General features: G+C 48.6%; 1 protein-coding gene and 1 long non-coding RNA gene across 5 annotated transcripts; both read left to right on the forward strand.

Annotated features, from left to right (window-relative positions):
- Positions 1–81: 81 nt before the first annotated feature.
- On the forward strand, positions 82–8203 carry LOC311598331. The gene is made up of 3 exons (XR_014779532.1): positions 82–520; positions 1264–1520; positions 7884–8203. It is a non-coding gene; the product is annotated as an uncharacterized lncRNA (long non-coding RNA).
- Positions 8204–8273: 70 nt separating this feature from the next.
- HYOU1 (hypoxia up-regulated 1) lies at positions 8274–21497 on the forward strand. Of its 4 annotated transcripts, none has more exons than XM_084781145.1 (26): positions 8274–8389; positions 9297–9394; positions 9604–9697; positions 9841–9919; positions 10040–10194; positions 10292–10368; positions 10865–11046; positions 11454–11569; positions 13362–13554; positions 13705–13839; positions 13944–14026; positions 14142–14274; positions 14438–14625; positions 14878–15016; positions 16011–16071; positions 16226–16305; positions 16689–16874; positions 16998–17170; positions 17257–17344; positions 17447–17569; positions 17722–17855; positions 17972–18056; positions 18216–18456; positions 18554–18604; positions 20033–20083; positions 20195–21497. In XM_084781145.1, exons 2-26 carry the CDS (start codon positions 9304–9306, stop codon positions 20257–20259), a joined length of 3003 nt encoding a protein of 1000 aa, XP_084637271.1. In that variant the 5' UTR covers positions 8274–8389; positions 9297–9303; the 3' UTR covers positions 20260–21497. The 4 variants fall into 4 exon arrangements, with proteins under 4 accessions (XP_084637271.1, XP_084637273.1, XP_084637274.1 ...); XM_084781147.1 differs by lacking the exon at positions 8274–8389 and adding an exon at positions 8395–8470; XM_084781148.1 differs by lacking the exon at positions 8274–8389 and adding an exon at positions 8399–8466.
- The last annotated feature ends 106 nt before the right edge of the window (positions 21498–21603 follow it).

Raw genomic sequence — 21603 nt, forward strand, 5'->3', positions numbered from 1 at the left:
CGCACAGACGCGCTTGAGTAGGCGGTGCCTGCTTCGCGCAGCTGCGGCGACGGAGCTTGCTCGGTAGCTCTCGGTTGCTTTGGTCTTGTTGGGAGTGCCAAGGTCCTTCCCACGTGCGGTTGCGCGTTCCGTGGGCACGACCCCCTCCACAGCGAGACTGTGTCTGAAAACTAAAACCTTATGTTCGGTGTCGCTGTGCAGAGTAATGTTTTGGGAAGCTACCTAATGCATCAGCTTTTTTTTTCTTTTCTTTTCTTTTCTTTTTTTTTTCGAGACAGGGTTTCTCTATGTAGCCTTGGCTGTCCTGAACTCGCTTTGTAGACCAGGCTGGCCTCAAACTCACAGCGATCCGCCTGCCTCTGCCTCCCGAGTGCTGGGATTAAAGCTTTTTAATGCTGTAAAATAGAGCTGAAATTAAAATGTCACCTTTTCGGAGGTGGTTTAATAGACAGCCCGATCAAAAGCAAAGATTTTTAGATGTATAAAACTGTACAAATGGAATTATTCTGTCAACAGGCAAGTACATGGGTCGTACGTAATTTCTGTTCATGTTCCCTATAATAAATACAATCACTGTATACCAGTCAGAAATCTTACTCCAACAAAGAAAGTTTAGGATTTGTTTGTTTATTTGTGGCGGGGGGGGGGGCGGGCGGGGGAGGGCAGAAAAATCAATAAAATTCTCAGGCTTTGGTAGCTCTTGATGAAGGATGTGGCACATTTTGTGACGTGTAGCTTGCTGTACCTAAATGGGTTACGTTTTTAACCTGTCAAATAGTTTATGTCATAAATGAAAGAAAGTAGGTATATAAAACCGGTTTTTCAACTGCTGGAAAGAAGAGATACAAGTTTATGTCTGCCACCCACACATTTTGAAACATCATTGTGTATTATTTCAGCTTTGTGCATCTGTCAGTGTGTAGCACCGTATACACTCAATACATGTTTGTTCAATGGGAAATACTGCTAAAATGGAAACTCCCAAGACCCTTTTAACCTTCTCATCCTTTCTATAAAGGCAGGATATTGGGGGGGGGGGGCAGTAGCAAATATCAGCTTTGAGAGCAGAGTGATTTAATAAGTGGCAAGTTAAGGTGTGCCATGGCTGTTCCAGCAATGTTCTGTGTAGAGAAAGCTCTGTGTCCTGTGTCCTGTTTGTGTGACAGAAGGAACCATGAAGTCTGTGTCAAAAGAAGGTGAGGAAAGTGACAATGGCAACTCTGGTCACCAGGAATGATTTCCTTACCTTTGTTGTCTAGGCAGATGTCCCTTCTCTCATCACTGCATGTGTGGCCTCCTGTAGCGTGTTCACTTGAAGGCCCTGACCTTCCACGACAGAGGAGAACCATTTCTCAGGTCAAGCGTAGGAGGAGCTGAGCTCCCCTACTACAACCTCCAAACATGCTCTCAAGAAGCAGTGTCAGGGCTGGAGAGAAGGCTCGGTGGTTACGAGCACTGGCTGCTCTTCCAGAGGACCTGGGGTCACCTCCCAGCAACCACAGGGCAGCTCACACCTGACTGTAAGTAACTCCAGTTCCAGTGCTGGAGCTAACAACCTGACAGACATGCATGCAGGAAAAACACCAATGGATGTAAAATAAAAATAAATTATATTTAAAAGAAGAAGAGGAGGAGGAGGAAGAAGAGGAGTGAAGGCAGCTAGCTTGGTCTATACAGCGAGTCCAGGACAGCCAAGACTAAACAGAAAAATCTGTCTTGAAAAACAGAGAGAGAAAGAGACAAAGAGAACAAACAGTACAGGGCGAAGCGTTCCAGCATGTGCTCCCCATCCTGTCAAATGACAGAAGTCTTTCTCTGATGTCTGGATCTGGCCCTGCCAGTACCTATAGGGCCTTATTGGTGAATGATTGCAAGGCAAAAATTGGCCTGCCAGAGCAACCCATGACACCTCTGTACACCTACTACTTTGCTTTTCTACTTTTCGGTTTGGTTTTTGTTGTTGTTGTTGTTATTGTTTTGTTTTGTTTTCTTTGGTTTTTTTGAGACAGGGTTTTCTCTGTGTTAGCCTTGGTTGTCCTAGACTCACTTTGTAGACCAAGCTGGCCTCGAACTCACAGCAATCTGCCTGTCTCTGCCTCCCAAGTGCTGGGATTATAGGTGTGTACCACCTTGCCCAGCTGCTTTTCTATTTCTTGACAAATATAGTTTCACACTACCCATTCTGGAATTGTACTAAATGCCCAAAAGGTTAAGGAGCAAAAGGTGATCCTTGACCACCACCCTAGGGAACAGGCACTAAAAACAGGACAGTAGCCAGAGATGGTGGCTTGTGCCTGTGATTTGGAAGCCTGGGGCAGGAAGCTTGCCATGAGTTCAGGCTAGCCTAAGTGACTCTGTCTCCAAACAAAAAAGAGGCAGTAACCAGACCTCAATTTCATGTAGTAAATTATACCTAACAGCATTTTTGCTTTTCATAGAGTCTTTGTAGCAAAAAGAGGTATAATTATCCTAAGGGAGAAGTGATTCTCTGGCCAAACATCAAAGTTATTTGAAAGTAAAACAAGAGCTCTTCATTTGCCTGATGTTTAATTACATAGTTTTCTGGGCTGGAGGCTAAGGTATACTTGTCAGGACACACAGTGGAGTTGTTCATGAGTTCTGCTTTCCTGAAGCTAGGAATGGCAGGCAGGTAAGGAAGAGCAACAGGGAAGGACAGTATGCACAGATTCACTAACAGTGCCTGCTGAGAACGCCAGCTCTGAAGGAATTCAAGAATCAATACAGCCGGGTGTGGTGGTGCATGCCTTTAATCCCAGCACTTGGGAGGCAGGGACAGGCAGATTGCTGTCAGTTTGAGGCCAGCCTGGTCTACAAAGTGAGTCCAGGACAGCCATGACTATACAGAGAAACCCTGTCTCGAAAAAATATTTAAAAATAAAAAATAAAAAAATCAATATAACTGTAAAATGTCTCACTTTACTATTTTATCTATATGGGTGTTTGGCCTGGATGTATGTGGGCCATGTTCCTGTGGTGCCCACAAATGCCAGAAGAGGGTGCTGGATCCCTTGGAACTTCAGTTACACACTTGTGAGATATAATATGTGGGTTCAGGACTCAAACTCAGGTCCTCTTGAAAAGAAGCCTCTTCTGACCTCAGAACACAGGTGGTGCACAAACATACACGCAAGAAAAACATTTATATAAAATAAAACATTTTGAAAAATACTTTTTTTGGGGGGTTTTTGGGGGGTTTTTCCAAGACAGGGTTACTGTCTTGGACTTGCTTTGCAGACCAGCCTGGCCTCAAACTCACAACAATCCGCCTGCCTCTGCCTCCCGAGTGCTGGGATTAAAGGCATTTGCCACCACGCCCAGTTTGAAAATAGTTTTCGAAGGCTAAAGATGTGTCCGCATGGTCAAGCTCTTCCCTTGTATGAAGGTGGCCCTAGTTTCAACTGCCCTCGCTGGGGGTGTAAAGAAGTTACAATTCAGAGTCAACTGCTGAAGCAAAGCATGGTAGACCACACCTAGGATCCCAACATTTGATAGGCTGAGACAGGAGGATCACGGTAACTTTGGAGCCAATGTAGGCTAGCTACATAGTGAGTTTAAGGCCAGTTTACACTAAACGACAAAACCTTGTCTCAATTTTTGTTTGTTGGTTTGGTTTGGTTTGGTTTGGTTTGGTTTTTCAAGACAGGGTTTCTCTACGTAGCCTTGGCTATCCTGGACTATCTTTGTAGACCAGACTGGCCTCCAACTCACAGCAATCCACCTGTCTCTGCCTCCCAAGTGTGCGCCACCACTGCCCAGTTCAGTTTATTTTTTTTAAACAGGGGCTACAGAGATGACTCAGCAGTTAAGAGCACTTGTTGCTCTGGCAGAGGACCCAATAGCCATATGATAACTAACCACCATTTATAACTATAGTTCTAGAATCTACTAGATGATCTGACACCATCTTCTGGCCTCTTAAGGAACTGCAAATTCAATGCACATACATCAATTCCAGCAAAATTTCCTATACATATATAAAATAAATATAAAGAAACTCTTTTAAAAGGTTTAGGTTTTTTATGTATTCTTTCTACATGTATTCCTGCATGCCAGAAGAGGGCATCAGATCCCAGAATAGATGGTTCTGAGCCACCATGTGGTTACTGGGAATTGAACTCAGGAACCTCTGGAGAAGTCAGGGTTCTTAACCTCTGAGCCATCTCTCAGCCCGTCTTTGTCTCTTATTCCCTGCCCTTTGTCCCTCTGGGGCAAATAAACCTCCTTTGTGCTGAGAACTTGGTCTTAGGGTTCCTGAGCAGATACTGTTCCCTTTCAGCATCTACATGGTGACTCACAACCATTTATTTTTATTTTTTTAATGTAAAAATTTAGCCAGGTGTGGTGGTACATGCCTTTAATCCCAGCATTCAGGAGGCAGAGGCAGGGGGATCACTGTGAGCTCAAGGCGAGCCTGGTCTACAAAGTGAGTCTAGGACAGGACTATAGAAGAAACCCTATCTCAAAAAACAACAAACAAACAAACAAAAAACCAAATGAGTGAACATACAGCGTGGATGCTTTGGCTGGGTTTCTTTCTGGCTAGTTATCCTATGCTGATCTTGAACTCCAGATCCTTCTGCCTCATTCTGCCAGCTTCCAGTTCAGGCCTGTGCTGCTTTACTCAATCTGTGCCCAGTTTAATCTTGTCAGTTTCGCCCCTATCCTTGCATGACAGAAATGGTCTTTTCTCAGATTTCTGCACATTGCCAGAGAAGGGCTATCTTAATACATTGTTCTGGTTTGGAGCAGGGAGTTTACCAGCCAAGGTCAATCCAAATGAGTCATTTTTACAGGAAAATTTTCCATTGTTCTACAACTTGTTCTTGTGAAATACTGTTCTCTTTTCTGGTTGAAGAACAAAACAGGTGCCTCCCCAGAGCAATCACACCTGCTGCACCTCCCAGGGGAACAGATATCCAGGCTGAGGTCTGTCATGGCAATTGCATTGCTTCTGTCAAGTGTATTCTGGGGGCAAGAGTTCCGTTAAGAACAGGAGGCTAGGCTTCCAGTTAGCCATCACCTGATAGGTTTAAATAAGTATATGAAATCAAGAAGAGACTTGATACCCTATGAGCATATACAGGGGGAGGAAGTCCCCCTCAGTCACAGTCATAGGGAAGGGGAATAAGGGGAAAATAGGAGGGAGGGAAGAATGGAGGATACAAGGGATGGGATAACCATTGAGATGTAATATGAATAAATTAATAAAATAAATAATAAAAAAAGAAATGTGGATTCTGGAAGCCCATAGGACATAACTTTTCTAGAAGCTAACTAAATAAACAATTGTTCCTGCAGTGAAAGCCACGAATGAAAAAAAAAAAAGTATATGAAGCAGTTGGACATATTTGTAACTTTTATGAGGGCAAAGATGAATTCATAACCCTTTCTGGAGCTCTAGCACTTAGAATGCTGTTTGCCCATCACAAAGGCCTACTATGTTAAATACATAGTTTTCAAAATAGATGGAACATTCAATCTATTGACTCTTTGGCAAAAATAAAATAAAATCTTTCCTCCTGCAATTAAGCACTTGAGGGGTGGAGCCAGGGGGACTGTGAGTTCAAGGCCAGCCTACATAAGACCCTGTCTCAAAAATAAAAATCCAAAATAGAAGCAAACAAAATAGAAGCTGGCATTGGTAGCATATACTTATTATCCCAACACTCAAGAGGCAGAATTTTAGGCAAGAGGGTTGCCTCAAATTCATGGCCCATAGCCAGACTAGTCTGTATTCCTCTCTGGCACACACTAGCACTATATAGTGAGACTTTGTTTAAACAAACAAACAAAAAACCACACAGCCAAGCATGCTGGCACACACCTTTAATCCCAGCATACAGAAGGCAGAGGCAGGCAGATCTCTCATTTTGAGGCTAGCCTGGTCTATAGAGCAAATTCCAGGACAGCCAGACCTACACAGAGAAACACCAAAGAAAAATCAAAACAACAAAACATAAAGGGGCAGGACAAAAAGGCGGGGGGGGGGGGGGGGCCAGGAGGAGAAGGTGCACTAGAGAGATGTCAGGTGTCCTGCACAAGCATGAGGAGCTGAGTTCAGATGAAAATAGTTACATTAAAAAAAAAAAAAGTTCAGTGGTTAAGAGCACTGTCTGTTCTTCCAGAGGTCCTGAGTTCCACTCCCAGAAACCACATGGTGGTTCACAACAATCTATAATGAGCTCTGGTGCCCTCTTCTGGCCTGACGGTTCACATGCAGGCAGAATACTGTATAAATAATACATTAAAAAACAAAAACAAAGCTGGGCATTGGTGGTGCACACCTTTAATCCCAGCACTCGGGAGGCAGAGGCAGGTGGATCACTGTGAGTTCCAGGCCAGCCTGGTCTACAAAGCAAGTTTAGGGCAGCCAAAGCTACACAGAGAAACCTTGTCTCCAAAACCAAAACAAAACAAAACCCCAAAAAAAGGAAAAATAGCAAATAATGTAATTGTACATTTGGGGGACTGGAAAGATGGCTCAATAGTTAAGAGCACTGTCTGCTTTTTCAGAGGTCCTAAGTTCAATTCCCAGCATCCACATGGTGGCTTGCAACCATCTATACTGGAGTCTGATGCCCTCTTCTGGCAGGCAGACATAGAGCACTCATATAGGTAAAATAAATAAATCTTTATAAAAATTGTGATTTCCTGAAAGAAACATGTATGTGTAAACCAAAATGAGCAGAAAAGTGATGTATCATGGTACAGATGAGAGTGGGAGGTTGTGGTTGATGTCAGGAGCTTTGTACTTTTTTTTTGGGGGGGGGGTTTTTTTTTTGGTTTTTCGAGACAGGGTTTCTCTGTGTAGCCTTGGCTGTCCTGGACTAACTTTGTAGACCAGGCTGGCCTCGAACTCACAGCGATCCGCCTGCCTCTGCCTCCCGAGTGCTGGGATTAAAGGCGTGAGCCACCACCGCCCGGCTAACTTTTTACTTTTTTTGGTTTTTTGAGACAGGGTTTCTTTGTGTAGCCTTGGCTGTCTTGGAACTTCTCTATAGACCAGGCTGGCCTCGAGCTCACAGTGATCCACCTGCCTCTGCCTCCTATGTGCTGGGATTAAATATCTGCACCACCATGCCCAGCCTGCTTCTAATTTTTTATCATCTAATCCTGATTGCTTTTCTTTTCTTTTTTTTGTTCTTGAACAGTGTTGCTAATGGAATTCAGAGTCCCAAGCATGCTAGGCAAGAGCTGTATGTCTCACTGAGCTACTTTCCCAGCCCCGAACCATTCCTAAAAAGAAACAAAATAGCCTGCCCGGTGACAGTACCAAAGGTTTCCCTAGGCACAGATACCAGATTGTTTTAGCTTTTAAATATGAAACTGTAGAGAAGAGAACAAGTAAGAGTTCATTAAGCTCAGGTTTTGCAGAACCTGGCAGGCAGAGCTGGCACCAGGGTTTCATCTGCTAGAATGGAAGGAAAAAAAAAATGAGAAAGATCTGTAGAGGCACTGGTTTCAATAGTGAGAACAAATCTCTAAGCAAACGACTTTTTTTTTTCTAATTTATATATCACCTGAATACTGATCTTTTGTTTGGTGCTGTAAAATATGTGCACTCCCCAAAGACCGCATTTCCACCAGACCGTAACTTCATAGAAAGGGGAGTGAGGAGTGAAAATAGCTGGGACGATGGGTGCATCATTTAACTGCATGACCCAAGCAGTTACACAGAAAGGACAACACAAGACCTAAAGGAACGGATGGATAACATACATAGTACGGTCAAGCCAATTAAAAACTTGTTTTAGTTTGTAATATCGTCTCTCCTACTAATGGGGTTCAGAGCTAAAAGCCAAGTTCTGTCACAAACACGGTTTATCTCCGGCTCATCAGCGAACATCATTTTTGTGGCTTAGGTTTCCTCAATGAAACAGGAAGGTTGGAGTAAAGCAGCAGTCCTCCGGCGTCTAGCCCAAGCCCAGGGCAATTGAGCGCTGCCAAACGCAGCGGAGTGCCATTCGTCCGCGCGGACGCCTCGGGTAACCGGAAGAAGTCCGATCACTTCGCCACCCGCGACAGCACCTGCACGCGCACGGGGTTACACGCCAGGCAAAGAAGCGTCTAGCACCAAGGCTGGCACAAGTCCCGCGAGGAACAACCCGGCCGCGAACCGTGACGTGGTCCAATCTGCAGCCGGTTCAGGCAGTTTCGTCTCAACCGGTTCACAGGCGGTCCTGCTGCCTGGGGGGGGGGGGGGGGGGCGGAGCCGAAGAGGGGCGGGCGGGCCTAAACGTGGCCCAATGGAAACACGCGCCCGGCCTCGGGGGCGGGGCCAGGTGCGCGGCGCACGGCCGGGCGGCGGAGGCGCCAATGAGCGTGCGCCGCGTCCGGGGCCGGCTGGTGCGCGAGACGCCGGGGAGAGGTTGGTGGTTACTGTAACAGTTTGCAAACGGAGGGGAGTTGTGAAGGGCCTGGGGTTGGGGTCGTGCTGTTGGCTTTGTGAGTACGTCCGCACCGCGTTGATCCCGGAGCGAGGGCCGCAGGAGCTGAAGACCAGAGGGAGTGGGGGCGGGGGGAGGTGAGGATGGAGCAGCAGCCGGGCCGCGGCTCCTAGGGGAAGGCAGCGTGCTACCTTCGGGGGCGGGCCAGTAGCAGGAGCGAGGGCCGCACGGACACTGGTGCCTTCGGCCCTGCAGTTCAGGCTCTGGGTTGCCCCCTCGCTCTCGGGGTGGCCCGGAATCCGTTTCCGTCAGGTGAGGTTTAGGTGAACACTGGCCAGCCCAGTAACCTTAGCCCGCATCGCGTCTGCGTAGGCAACGGAGGCCAGGAGCAGGATGGGCAAAGGCGGTGGGCCGGACAGTGCTCAAGGGATGCAGAGGAGGGAAAGGGCCCTTCCATGCCAGCTGTCCCCAACGCCATCACCTTCCAGTTCCTGTCCAAACCCAGCCTGGCTTTCCCACCACTAGGGAAGCTCCAGGTGTGAGGTTGTTGAGCCGGTTTCGAGGGTCCCTGGCTCTGCTCCAGGTGTCTGACAGGTGCCCTGCTGTAGTGCGCCAGTTACTTACTTGTGTGTGCACGGAAAAAAAGGTCAAACCTCCTTCCTATTTGTCTAAAGATGTTGTTGAGGTCCCTTTGGTTTAGGTTCGAATGTGGGACACTTGGGAGGATGTTTAGAATGATTGAAACTAATCAGGAAGGAAGGGAAGGGGGTCAGGTTGCTCTGCCTTCAGCCAGAAGTGCAATAGATAAGAACTTGTATGTTCTGGGATGTGGTTCTATTTCCTTCTTCATTTAGCATCCATTTACACGTGTTTTTCCTTCCTTGACAGGGTCACAATGGCAGCCACAGTAAGAAGGCAGAGGCCAAGGAGGCTACCCTGTTGGGCCTTGGTGGCTATCCTCTTGGCAGACCTTTTGGCACTGAGCGGTGAGTACCTGGCAAAGGGATCAAAGAAGAGTAACATGTACCAGTAAGGAGAGAGTTGGAGGCGCCCACTCGTGGTCTTGGTGGGTTAGGCTTTGTATTTTGTCTTTGCCACCTCTCTCCCGTAGAAAGTAGGGCTGCTCTAATCTAACTCGGGAAAGTGTGGCGAGCCGAGAAATAAGACATAAGCCTACTTTTTGTCTTCTCTTCAGACACATTGGCTGTGATGTCCGTGGACCTAGGCAGTGAATCCATGAAGGTGGCCATTGTCAAGCCTGGAGTCCCTATGGAGATCGTGTTGAACAAGTAAGGGGAGAGAAGTGTGTCGGGTGTGTGTATAATTTGTCATACTCACAAAACAGGCTGGTGGCTGGGCCAGCGTACGATCTGGAGGCACCTGGGGTCATCCTCTACTGCTGGAAGCTAGGCTAATGCTGCTTTTTTCTTAGGGAATCTCGGAGGAAAACTCCAGTGACTGTGACCTTGAAAGAAAATGAGAGGTTTCTAGGTGACAGTGCAGCAGGCATGGTAAGCAGCAGCCCCTTCCCCAGATTGGCTCCCCAAGAGAATGGCCTTTTGTGTATCTTGTTGAAGTAGAGGCAGGCTGAGCTGGGTGTGGGCTCAACCTGCCGCGTCTTCTCCTTTCAGGCCATCAAGAACCCAAAGGCGACGCTCCGTTATTTCCAGCACCTCCTAGGAAAACAGGCGAATAACCCTCATGTCGCCCTTTATCGGTCCCGTTTCCCAGAACATGAGCTAAGCGTTGACCCACAGAGGCAGACTGTGCGCTTCCAGATCAGTCCGTGAGTGTCCAGAAGGGAAGGCGGGCTCAGTCGCCCTACTGGGCTCCTTGTTGGTCTCGGTGTTTGCCTTCCCTTGTCACAACTCCTCCTCTCTCAGGCAGCTGCAGTTCTCCCCTGAGGAGGTGCTGGGCATGGTTCTGAACTACTCTCGCTCCTTGGCTGAAGATTTTGCAGGTGAGGCCAGTGACAGCAAGGCTCCCCAACATCTGCAGTGAGTGTCAAGCAGAGGCACTTTTATTTCTCATTGAAAATTGGACCATGCTGGGCTGGAGAGATGGCTCAGTGGATAAGAGCACTGTCTGCTCTTCCAGAGGTCCTGAGTTCAATTCCCAGTAACCACATGGTGGCTCACAACCATCTCTACTGGAATCTGATACCCTCTTCTGGCCTGTAGATGCAAATGCAGATAGAGCATTCCTACATAAAATAAATAAAATATGAAAAAGAAAAGAAAAGAAAACTGGACCGTGCTTGATTGTCACAAACTCGGGGTTTGTGCTACCTGCACCCACTGAGTAGAGGATAGTGAGACTAGTCAGCCCCCTGCATTGTAGAGGATTGGCCCAACAAGAGAGCAGTAATTACCCGCCTCAATGTCGGTGGTCCTGAGTTCAGAAACCTTGGTCTGGGGTTTGGAGTTGGTGAGATCCTGATCTTTTGTCCTCTGTAGAACAACCCATTAAGGATGCAGTGATCACCGTGCCAGCCTTCTTCAACCAGGCTGAGCGCCGAGCTGTGCTGCAGGCTGCTCGAATGGCTGGCCTCAAGGTGCTGCAGCTCATCAATGACAACACCGCCACAGCCCTCAGCTACGGTGTCTTCCGCCGGAAAGATATCAATTCCACTGCGCAGGTGAGCCAGGGAGGCCTCTTGACCACTAGGTACAAGAGTTGCAGAGTCTGAGGATGGGAGGGTCCTTGGCCCACTTTGCATCTTGTTTGCATGGTTTGACAAAGTGTGACAGTAGCCTCCTTTCAGTCCCCTGGAATTGGTCAGCTTTATGTTGGACAGCTTTTTGTTTTCAGGCAGACAAGTGGACTGGCTTCCCGTATTTTGTTAGGGAGGTGGGGCTGAGACAGGATTTCTTTGTGTGGCCTGTATGTCCTGGAACTCACTGTGTAGACAAGGCTGGCCTTGAGCTCAAGAGATCCACCTGCCTGTCTCCTGAGTGCTGGAATTAAAAGAATACACCACCACAACTAGCTTGGCTTTGGACATTTGATAAGATTCCCATGACAGTGCCCTTGGTCTCTCCACAGAATGTCATGTTCTATGACATGGGCTCGGGCAGCACTGTATGCACCATCGTGACCTACCAGACAGTGAAGACTAAGGAGGCTGGGATGCAACCACAGCTGCAGATCCGGGGTGTGGGGTAGGTTACTAAGACCTCAGGAGGGGTTTCTTCCTGGATTTCAGGTGCCTTTTTTCTGATTCCCTGAAGGAACACTTCCTGGACACAGTATTGGTTACTGTAGGGGCTGCTCCCCAGGAGGAAATGTGTCGGGGTGGGGCAGTTCAGGAAGAAGATAGAGATTGTCAGGTACAATTGATTTTTGGATTGAATTATCGAGGTTATCTCTGTCACTCTTGTTGTCTTTCTCCCCTCCTCCCCCGCCTTTTTTTAAAAAATTTTGTTTGGATTTTCGGTTTTGAGACAGTTTTTCTGTGTCCTTGGCTGTCCTGGAACTGGCTCTGTAGACCAGGCTGGCCTGGAACTAACAGATCCTCCTGCCTTTATCTCACGCGTGCTAGGATTAAAGGCGGTGCCGCCACACCTTTATTTTTGCTGAGGTTGACTCTAGGGTCTCACATATGCTGCATACGCTTCTGCTACTGAGCTGTATAGCCCTGGGACTTAGCATGTTGACCAGGTTGGTCAAAATTTCTGCCAGTCCTACTTCTGTCTCCCCACCTACAGAATTTAAGAAACAAACCAAAAAATCCTTTCTAAACAAGGTATTGGGGTATAATCCTAGCATTTGGGAGGTAGAGGCAGGAGGATCAGAAATTCAAAATAATCTTTAGCTTCATACTGAGTCCTGGTCTAACATAGAGTACATGAGACACTATGAAAAAAAACCAAAACCTCCTTAGTTCTAGAACTTTCCTTTTTTTAGTTCCTCAGTATTCACCTAGGAGGTTCTCTTAAAATACTGATGTAATTGCCATGTGTGGTGGTGTACACCTTTAATCCGAGCACTTGGGAGGCAGAGGCAGGCGGATCTCCCTGAGTTTAAGTCCAGCCTGATCTGCAAAGGGAGTCCAGGACAGCCAGGGCCACATAGAGAAACTCTGTTTCAAAAAACAAGCAGACAGACAAAACAATGTAAGGGCAGTAGGTCCATAGTGGGGGTAAGGGTGGGGGTTCTTTCCTAGTGTTCATGGGCCCCAGACTCAGTCCGTAGCACCAATAAAGAGATAAAGAAGTGAAATGCCAGTGTGACAGTAATCCATTTCTTCACTTCTCCCTACACCTGTTTGAACTCTGCCTGCTGCAGCCGTGGCTGAACTGCTTTACTCTCTTTTGTTTTTATTTTTTGAAGATGTTCTCAATACATAGCTCTGGCTGTCCTGGAACTCTGTCCACCAGGTTGGCCTTGAACTTACACACCGTCCTGCCTGGCTCCTCTTATTCTTAAGGAATATGTTTGTTGTCCTTGAGCTTTCCATGCACTCTCCTACTTCCTTGGGTCTTTAACAGTGTGGGTATCTAGAATGTGCTTCACCTCTCCTCTTTGGCTAGTCAACCCCAGCTCTCAGTTCGAGTGCTGATTAGGGAAGGTTCCTCTGACCCCTGTGTGAGTTCCACTCGCCTTGTCTGCTTTTCTTCATTCAGTTTGAGGCAGGGTCTCACTATAGAGCCCTTGCTGGCCCAGGAGTCTGTGTAGAGCAGACTAGCCTCAAACTCACAGAAATCCACCTGCCTCAGTCTTCCTAATGCTGGGCACTACTTTATGGCGTGTGTATACTTTCATGTTTAGGAGGTTATTTGTCTTAATAGATTATAAAAACTCCTTGGCGGCAGGAAGCTGTCCCCTCCCCTGCTCCTGTCACTTCTATTCAGATAGTTGATACTCAGTAATGCGGCTGCAGGCAGCGTGCTCCTGTGCCAGTGGGAGGGCCAGTCATGTCCTCACACTTCACCTGCTCCTTTTCTTGAGCAGATTTGACCGCACCCTGGGTGGCCTGGAGATGGAGCTTCGGCTGCGAGACCACCTGGCTAGGCTCTTCAATGAGCAGCGCAAGGGTCAGAAAGCCAAGGATGTTCGGGAAAACCCACGTGCCATGGCCAAGCTGCTTCGGGAAGCCAATCGGCTTAAAACTGTCCTGAGTGCCAATGCTGATCACATGGCACAGGTGCCCACATGGGGGCTTGGTAGAGGGCAGGCTGTGGCTCCCACATGGGTGGAAGACCTTTTCTTCCCCCTAAGTTCTCTTGAATTCTGTCTTCTCTTTCCCAGAGAGTAGATCTGGTGAGGCCGTCTTAACAGATTCCTCTCCCCACAGATTGAGGGCCTGATGGATGATGTGGACTTCAAGGCAAAAGTTACTCGAATGGAGTTTGAGGAGCTCTGTGCAGATTTGTTTGAGCGAGTGCCTGGGCCTGTACAGCAGGCCCTTCAAAGTGCCGAGATGAGCTTGGTACGGGCATGAAGGAGACACAAGTTCCTACGGGAGAGGATAGGACCCCACGGAGTGTCAGAGGAAGGGCACTAACTCCTGCATCTCACCCTCCCCTTCTGCAGGATCAAATTGAGCAAGTGATCCTGGTAGGTGGGGCCACTCGTGTTCCCAAAGTTCAAGAGGTGCTGCTAAAGGCTGTGGGCAAGTGAGTATGGCGAAGGAGCGAGGCATGGAGCTGTAGGCTGGGCGGCTACAGGAACAAGGGGCAGGGGAGGGGGAGGCCACACCCAGTGGATAATGCTGCAGCTTGTGTCTGCTAGGGAGGAACTAGGAAAGAACATCAATGCCGATGAAGCGGCTGCCATGGGGGCCGTGTACCAGGCAGCAGCACTCAGCAAGGCCTTCAAGGTGAAGCCATTTGTTGTGCGCGATGCCGTCATCTATCCCATCCTGGTAAGCTGGCCCAGGGACGTGCTCCCTTTGCTTCTCCGAGAGAGAGCTCTGTTCACCTCAACCTGCCCCTTTTTCTTTATGCTGAAAGAGATCCCACTCTTCCACATCTACCCACAGAACCTTCCCCGGTTCTCCAGCGCACCTTCTCTTTGCCTGTGTGTAGGTGGAGTTCACACGGGAGGTAGAAGACGAGCCTGGGGTTCGAAGCCTGAAGCACAATAAACGTGTGCTGTTCTCCCGGATGGGGCCCTACCCTCAGCGCAAAGTCATCACCTTTAACCGCTACAGCCATGATTTCAACTTTCACATCAACTACGGTGACCTGGGCTTCCTGGGGCCTGAGGATCTTCGGTGAGGGGCGGGGGCAGGATGGCACCTCCAGGGCGTGGGAGGTGTGCCCGCCAGTCGACCTAAGGATGGGGAGGGGAGTGTGAGACTTGAAGGGCTGAAGGTGGGTTAGGGTCAAGCTGTGAACAGCCTGCCTCAGCGAGAGGGTCCGTTCTTCTGAGTGTCCTATGTAGGGCCCCAGTCAGCCATGTGATCTGGAGTCAGGGTTGGGCCAGGTAGGTCTCCTCAAACTCTTTTTCTTTTCCTCCCTACCAGGGTATTTGGCTCCCAGAACCTGACCACAGTGAAGCTAAAAGGTGTGGGAGAGAGCTTCAAGAAGTATCCGGACTATGAGTCCAAAGGCATCAAGGCCCACTTCAACCTGGATGAGAGCGGAGTGCTCAGCTTAGACAGGGTGAGAGAAAAGGGAACCCTTACAGGGGAGGGGTGAACCCTGGACCCACTGACCTCTCCCAGAGTGAGTTCCACAGCATGCACACAAAGCATTTGGGAAGCTGATTTGATTGCTTCCTTTAAACACAATGCAGCAATGCCTCTTCATGGCCAGCATGTGCTGATGGTCACTGTAACTTGCTTGGAGGGAAGTACCGAACTTTTTTTAAAAAACACGTGTATATGGGTGTATGTCTGTGCACCAGTTATGTACCTGGTGCCCACGGAGGCTGAAAGAGGGTATTGGGTCCCTAGAATGGAGTTACAAATGGATGTTGATGCTGGAAGTTGGCCTCAGGTCCTCGCTGCTGAGCCATCTCTAACCCCTTACAATTTTTTTGAGTATGTGTATATAATGAGGGTGGGACTTAAGCACGTCACAGCAGATGTAGAGGCAAGAGGAAACAGGAAGTGAGTTGGTTTTCTTCCTTCTATCTTTGGTGAGAGTAGCATCTTTACCTGCTGAGTCATCTTGCCAGCCCAGAGAAACTCCTTTCTTTTTTAATTTAAAATGTGTATCGATGGTTTGCCTGCATCATAGATGTGTCTGATGCCCAAGGAGGCCAGAAGAGGGAGATCTTCTGGAACTGGAGTTAGAGATGGGTGTGAGCCATCATGATGCTGAGCATCATACTGTGTTCTCTGGAAACTCAGCCCATGCTCTTAGCTGCTGAGCCATCTCTTCAGCCCCCAAATTAAAAGTAATTTTGAATTAGTGTTTTCTGGCACACTAAGAAACAATAGTACATTGTATATTACCAAGTGGAGACCTAGAGGACTGTAAGGATAGATGCTTAAAGTGGGTGTGGCCATTCAGGAGTCTCAGAAAAGGAAGGTGAGAGTAGGCACTCAGGGCTGCAAGTCATTTTGTATTCCTAATGTATGCATAAGCAACGTGCTTATGGAACAGTGTGGGTTACTATGCAGTTCTTTATTTTGAACCCATTTTAAAATAGGTGGAGTCTGTATTTGAGACCCTGGTAGAGGACAGCCCAGAGGAAGAATCTACTCTTACCAGTAAGATGAACATGACTCCTGTGTGCATGCAAGTGTGTGTGAGCAAGCAAGAATAAACACACTTCGGTGCTTGGGGGAGGTAGTGGTGTTCTGGGGTAGGAAGTGCACTTGCTGCTTGATTGCCTCTTGAACCTCTTGGCTCCCTTCCTCCTAGAACTTGGGAACACCATTTCCAGCCTATTTGGAGGTGGCACCTCATCAGATGCCAAAGAGAATGGTACCGATGCTGTACAGGTAAGGACAGAGAAGCATGGAGAATAGCAAGCAACTGGGGTGATGTAGGCAGAAGCAAAATCTGGGGGGCCTCCCAGCTGCGTGGACTTGAGTGAACCTCCGTGGTTCTCATCTCGGAACCTACAGCAGGTTGCCCCACTCCTGCTCCATTAGCCTTGAGCCGCTACAGAGCCTCAGGCTGAGTGTTCTCACTCCAGCCGCCTTCCCGCTATCTCTGCCAATCCCAACAGCCCCTGACTGTTTGCCTCCAAGTATCATCTGCTTGACCCCAAGCTTTATCCTGGGCTGTGTTCCCAGAGGAGCTGACAGGGTCAAGGCTGATGTGGTCATAGGCTCAGCTCATGGTATGTGTAACCTCTGGGGTTCCTGTAATTGTCTCCCAGGAGGAAGAGGAGAGCCCTGCTGAGGGGACCAAGGATGAGCCAGGAGAGCAGGGGGAGCTCAAGGAGGAAGCCGAAGCCCCAATGGAAGATACCTCTCAGCCTCCACCCTCTGAGCCCAAGGGTGATGCAGCCCCTGAGGGAGAAAAACCTGATGAAAAAGAAAGTGGGGAAAAGTCTGAGGCCCAGGTGAGCTCCCTGCCGAGGAAAACAGTGGTGTCCAGGGGCTGGTGTGTGCACGGAAGCTTGTTCATGCTTTACAGATGAGGAGACAGCTAATCTTTTTCCTTAATCACTGCTCTTTTTATTCAGAAGCCCAGTGAAAAGGGACAGGCAGGGCCTGAGGGTGTCCCTCCAGCTCCTGAGGAAGAAAAAAAGCAGAAACCTGCCCGGAAGCAGAAAATGGTGGAGGAAATAGGTGTGGAGCTGGCTACCTTGGACCTGCCAGACTTGCCAGAGGATGAGCTGGCTCGCTCTGTGCAGAAGTAAGTGTTAGGTGTAGAAAGGTGATCCAGAAAGGGCCCCCCCAGTTCCAACCCCACCTCACCCCTGCCTCTTGTTCATCCTGCAGACTTGAGGACTTGACCCTGCGAGACCTAGAAAAGCAAGAAAGAGAGAAAGCTGCCAACAGCTTGGAAGCTTTTATCTTTGAGACCCAGGTGAGCAGGCACTCCCTGCCCTGACACTTGTGCTTAGAAGCATGTGGCTCTCTGATCCATTCCCCAGAGTGCACCGCATGCATGGCTTTGTGTCCTTTACAGGACAAGCTGTACCAACCTGAATACCAAGAAGTGTCCACTGAGGAGCAGCGGGAGGAGATCTCTGGGAAGCTCAGCGCCACGTCCGCCTGGCTGGAGGATGAGGGGTTCGGAGCCACCACTGTGGTGAGCTGCATTCTGGGAAGTTTGAGGCACAGAGGAGTGCTGACTCTAGAGTCAGAGTGAGGAGGGCTGGGGTGCCAGGCCATGAAGCAAGATGCAGGGCTGGGTCCAGGACACTCCTGTCACCCTTCAACTCTCCTCCTCATGTCCGTCAGATGTTGAAGGAGAAGCTGGCTGAGCTGAGAAAGCTGTGCCAGGGGCTGTTTTTTCGGGTAGAAGAACGCAAGAAATGGCCAGAACGGCTTTCAGCTCTGGATAATCTCCTCAACCACTCTAGCATTTTCCTCAAGTGAGTGTTCCCTGCACCCTTTCTTCTTTACTCAGTCCTGCCGAGACCATGAGTCCCCTTTCTGTCAGCTTCCTGTTCCTCTGCCCTAGGCTGATCTTCTCCTCTTTGGCTTTTAGGGGTGCCCGGCTCATCCCAGAGATGGACCAGATCTTCACTGAGGTGGAGATGACAACATTAGAGAAAGTCATTAATGACACCTGGGTAATCTCTTTGGATATGTAACTGGACACTTTAGCTGGTGCCCTGGGATGATAAGGATGGCAGGGTGATTTGCAGTCAACAGGACTTGCTTTAACTGGCTGAGGGTGGTACCTGCCACGTCCATGGCTAGTTCTGAGTCTTGCCTGGCCTCATCCACAGGCCTGGAAGAATGCAACTCTGGCCGAGCAGGCCAAGCTTCCTGCCACAGAGAAGCCTGTGCTGCTTTCAAAAGACATTGAGGCCAAGATGATGGCCCTGGACCGTGAGGTGCAGTACTTGCTCAATAAAGCCAAGTTTACCAAACCCCGGCCACGTCCCAAGGACAAGAATGGCAACCGGACAGAGCCTCCCCTCAATGCCAGTACTGGTGACCAAGGGGAAAAGGTCATTCCACCTGCAGGTGAGGAGAGAGGGTGCTTGGCTCCAGTCAGTGTAGGCAAAGAGACGACACCTACTCTCCTTCCTAGGGCTGCATCTAACTCTTGGTTTCTCTCTAGGTCAGACTGAAGAGGCAAAGCCCATTTTAGAACCCGACAAAGAAAAGCCTGGTGAGTTGAGGAACCTGGTTGGGAATGGTGCATTTCATTAGTCTGGGGCAGGCAAACTGGCAAGCATCGCCTCATTCTTCTGCTCATCCCATGAACTGCTGGTGGCCTTCAGTTTTTAAAAGCATGTAGACAGGCTGGGGAGACAGCCTCAGTAGGGAAAGTGTTTAATTGCACAATGTGAGGATCAGAGTTTGGGTCCCCAGCACCATGTAAATGCCAGGCAGGCACAGTGCCCGCTACTCTCTGGATGAGTCTCCAGCTCCAGATTCACATGAGAGACCTTCCCTCAATATATAAGAAAAGAACAAGAAAGAAGCCCTGCATCAGCCTGTGGCCTCCACATGCATGGGCAAAACAAACTTTTTTGGGGGATGGGGGCAGCATTCATGACTTTTTCTGAGAGTACAACCCTGGCTATCGTGACATTATCTCTGTAGACCAGGCTAGCCTTAAACTCAGATCTCCCTGCTTCTGCCTCCCAAATGCTGGGATTAAAGGTGTGCACCACCACCACCTGGCAACACTTTTTTTTTTTTTAAAGCACAATTTGCTGTGCATGGTGGCACATGCCTTAGTCCCAGCACGGGGGAGGCAGAGGCAGGAGGATCTCTGAGTTCAAGGCCAGCCTGGTCTACAGAGCAAGTTGTAGGACAGCCAGTGAGACTCTATCTCAAAAACAAAAACAAACAAAATATCAAGGCAGAGCTAGAGAAATGGTTTAGTTGTTGAGAACAAACACTTTTGTGGAACTTGGCATGGTGGCGCACGCCTTTAATCCCAGCACTCAGGAGGCAGAGGCAGGCGGATTGCTGTGAGTTGGAGGCCAGCCTAGTCTACAAAGCGAGTCCAGGACAGCCATGGCTACCCAGAGAAACCATGTCTCAAAAAAGAAACACACACACACAAACCCCCTCCCCCCAAAACCAAGAGCCCTTGTTTGTCCTGCAGAGGACGCAGTCTAATTTCCCAACATTATGTGATGGTTCACAGCCTAGTGTAACAAGTCCAGGGATCCAGTATTCTCTTCTGACCTCTGTGGCATCAAGCAGAGATGTGGTGCCCATGTGTACGTACATCTGGGCAAAACACCTAAAATGAATATACATTTTTTTTTTCAAGACGGTTTCTTTGTGTGGTCTTGGAGTAGACTGAAAATTTGAAGATGAGTGGGAGAAAGGGCTGGAGAAATGTCTGTAATTCCAGTCCAGAGAGGATCTGACACCCTCTTCTGGCCTCTGAGGCACATATATAGTGCAGAGGCATACATGCAGGCAAAAGGTCCATAAATATTAAATAAAAATTTAAAAAAGAAAAAAAGGCAGAGGCTGCACCGTGACTTGCACACTTGTAATATTTTCCACCTGGACGTGTAGCCCTGTGTTAGCATCTCCCTTCTTTAGTAACTGGCCTTTTCCTTCTAAAATGCAGATGTGGAGCCAACAGACTCTGAGCCTCTGGAATTAGGAGGCCCTGGAGCAGGTAAGAGGAAGCTGGGGGTGAGGGGCAGCTTTTTAGGGTTGGAGGGAAAGAACAGACTGTTGAGCCTTATACCACCATTCCCCCCGCCACTTTCTCCCGACCCCCCAACAGAATCTGAAGAGAAAGAGCAGCAGGCAGCTGGACAGAAGAGGCCTCTGAAGAATGACGAGTTATAACCTGCCTCCTGCCTTCCCCCTTGTCTCCAGCCCCTTCTCCTACAACCTCTATTTATTACATGTCAGGGTTGGAGTGGGGGTTGGTGCCCTTAGGGCCTCAAGTTCCTTTTCTCACCTGGGGCAGAAGGTAGCTGCTCCACGTCCCTGGAGTAGCTCCATAAGGGAAACCAGCTCTAGTTGTGTCCCCAGCCCCACCCTCTGGTCTCCTATTCTCTGGCTCTGTGTTTGGGGAAAATCACTATTATGTCTTAATTCTTTGCCTGTGGGTAAGAGAATGGCTGCCAGTGGCTGTTGGAGACTGGGTAGTGGGAAGGATGTCACGGCCCAGTCTTCTGAGCATCCTGTCATCCTTTCTTCCATAAAATCAGTGTCCCCAGAGCCTCAGTCATCGCTTGGTTCTGAGAGCCTTTTTTCTCTCCTGTGTCTTTCCCTTGCTTTTACTCCTTGGCTCTTCTCTCTGTCCTTGCCTTCCCAGTACAGATTGGGCTATGGTCTTTTGCCCAAGCCTTGCATCTGGACTATCTAGAGTAAATATGTTCTCATGGTTTGTGCGACCCCTGGTGGCCAGACCAAATAAGACGGGGAAGCCCTGTAGTTCCTACTATGGATTGTCGGGCCCAGGAAAGTACAAATCAGAAGAGTGCTTGGCAAGAATGCAAATACACTGCAGACTCTTGCAATCCTTATCATCCCCAGTTCCTACCCCTTCATGGTCTTTTTCCTCTTCCCCCTGGGCTGACCAAAAAAAGTGCTATCTACTGTGAGCCCCTTTCTCAAGACCCTGGGGGACAGAGAGACCATGGTGTGAATGTAAAAATGCCACCTCACTCTCCGGCAGGCTTTATGGCTGAAGAAGAGGGGTCAGGGCTCAACTTCCAGTGTACTTTACTAGGAAGGAGAGCCCCTTTCCCGTTATGACCATACCTAGAGTGCCTGTCCTCCAGTATTGCACCTGTAGCAGGAGTTAGGGCCACCCCAGTACTGGGGCAAAGCAAACCTGATATGTCAGTCATTTTGTCTTTTGTAACCCCTCCCCCCCCCAACTTTTTTTTTTTTTTTTTTTTTTTTTTTTTTTTTTTTGCCACATTGGCAGAGGGACCTAAAGGTCCTACAGTCACCTCCTGTGTGTTTTGAGTTCTTTCATTAGTAGTTCAGGCTGGTTGGACAGGTGTGATTCAAATTGTACTTTGTTCCATTGTTAATTGAGAAGCTGTTTCAATAAAATATTCTTTTCTATAGATTATATGTTTTGCTTCCCCCTCCCCCCTCCCTTTTTGTTTCCAAACAGGTGATCTGTAGGTTACCTGTAGGTTACCAGCTACCCTCTAACTCATAACAGGTGAT

This window comes from Acomys minous (genome assembly GCF_964271855.1).
Source record: "Acomys minous genome assembly, chromosome: 5".
In the NCBI taxonomy this organism is placed as follows: Eukaryota; Metazoa; Chordata; class Mammalia; order Rodentia; family Muridae; genus Acomys; species Acomys minous.

What these genes read in the sequence shown, in the direction of transcription:
- HYOU1 (XM_084781145.1), top strand. Translation starts at nt 9,304, where the DNA reads ATGGCAGCCACAGTAAGAAGGCAGAGGCCAAGGAGGCTACCCTGTTGG. An exon ending in GTGACAGTGCAGCAGGCATG is followed by an intron (nt 9,920 to 10,039) that starts GTAAGCAGCAGC and finishes TTCTCCTTTCAG; the next exon opens with GCCATCAAGAACCCAAAGGC. An exon ending in ATATCAATTCCACTGCGCAG is followed by an intron (nt 11,047 to 11,453) that starts GTGAGCCAGGGA and finishes GTCTCTCCACAG; the next exon opens with AATGTCATGTTCTATGACAT.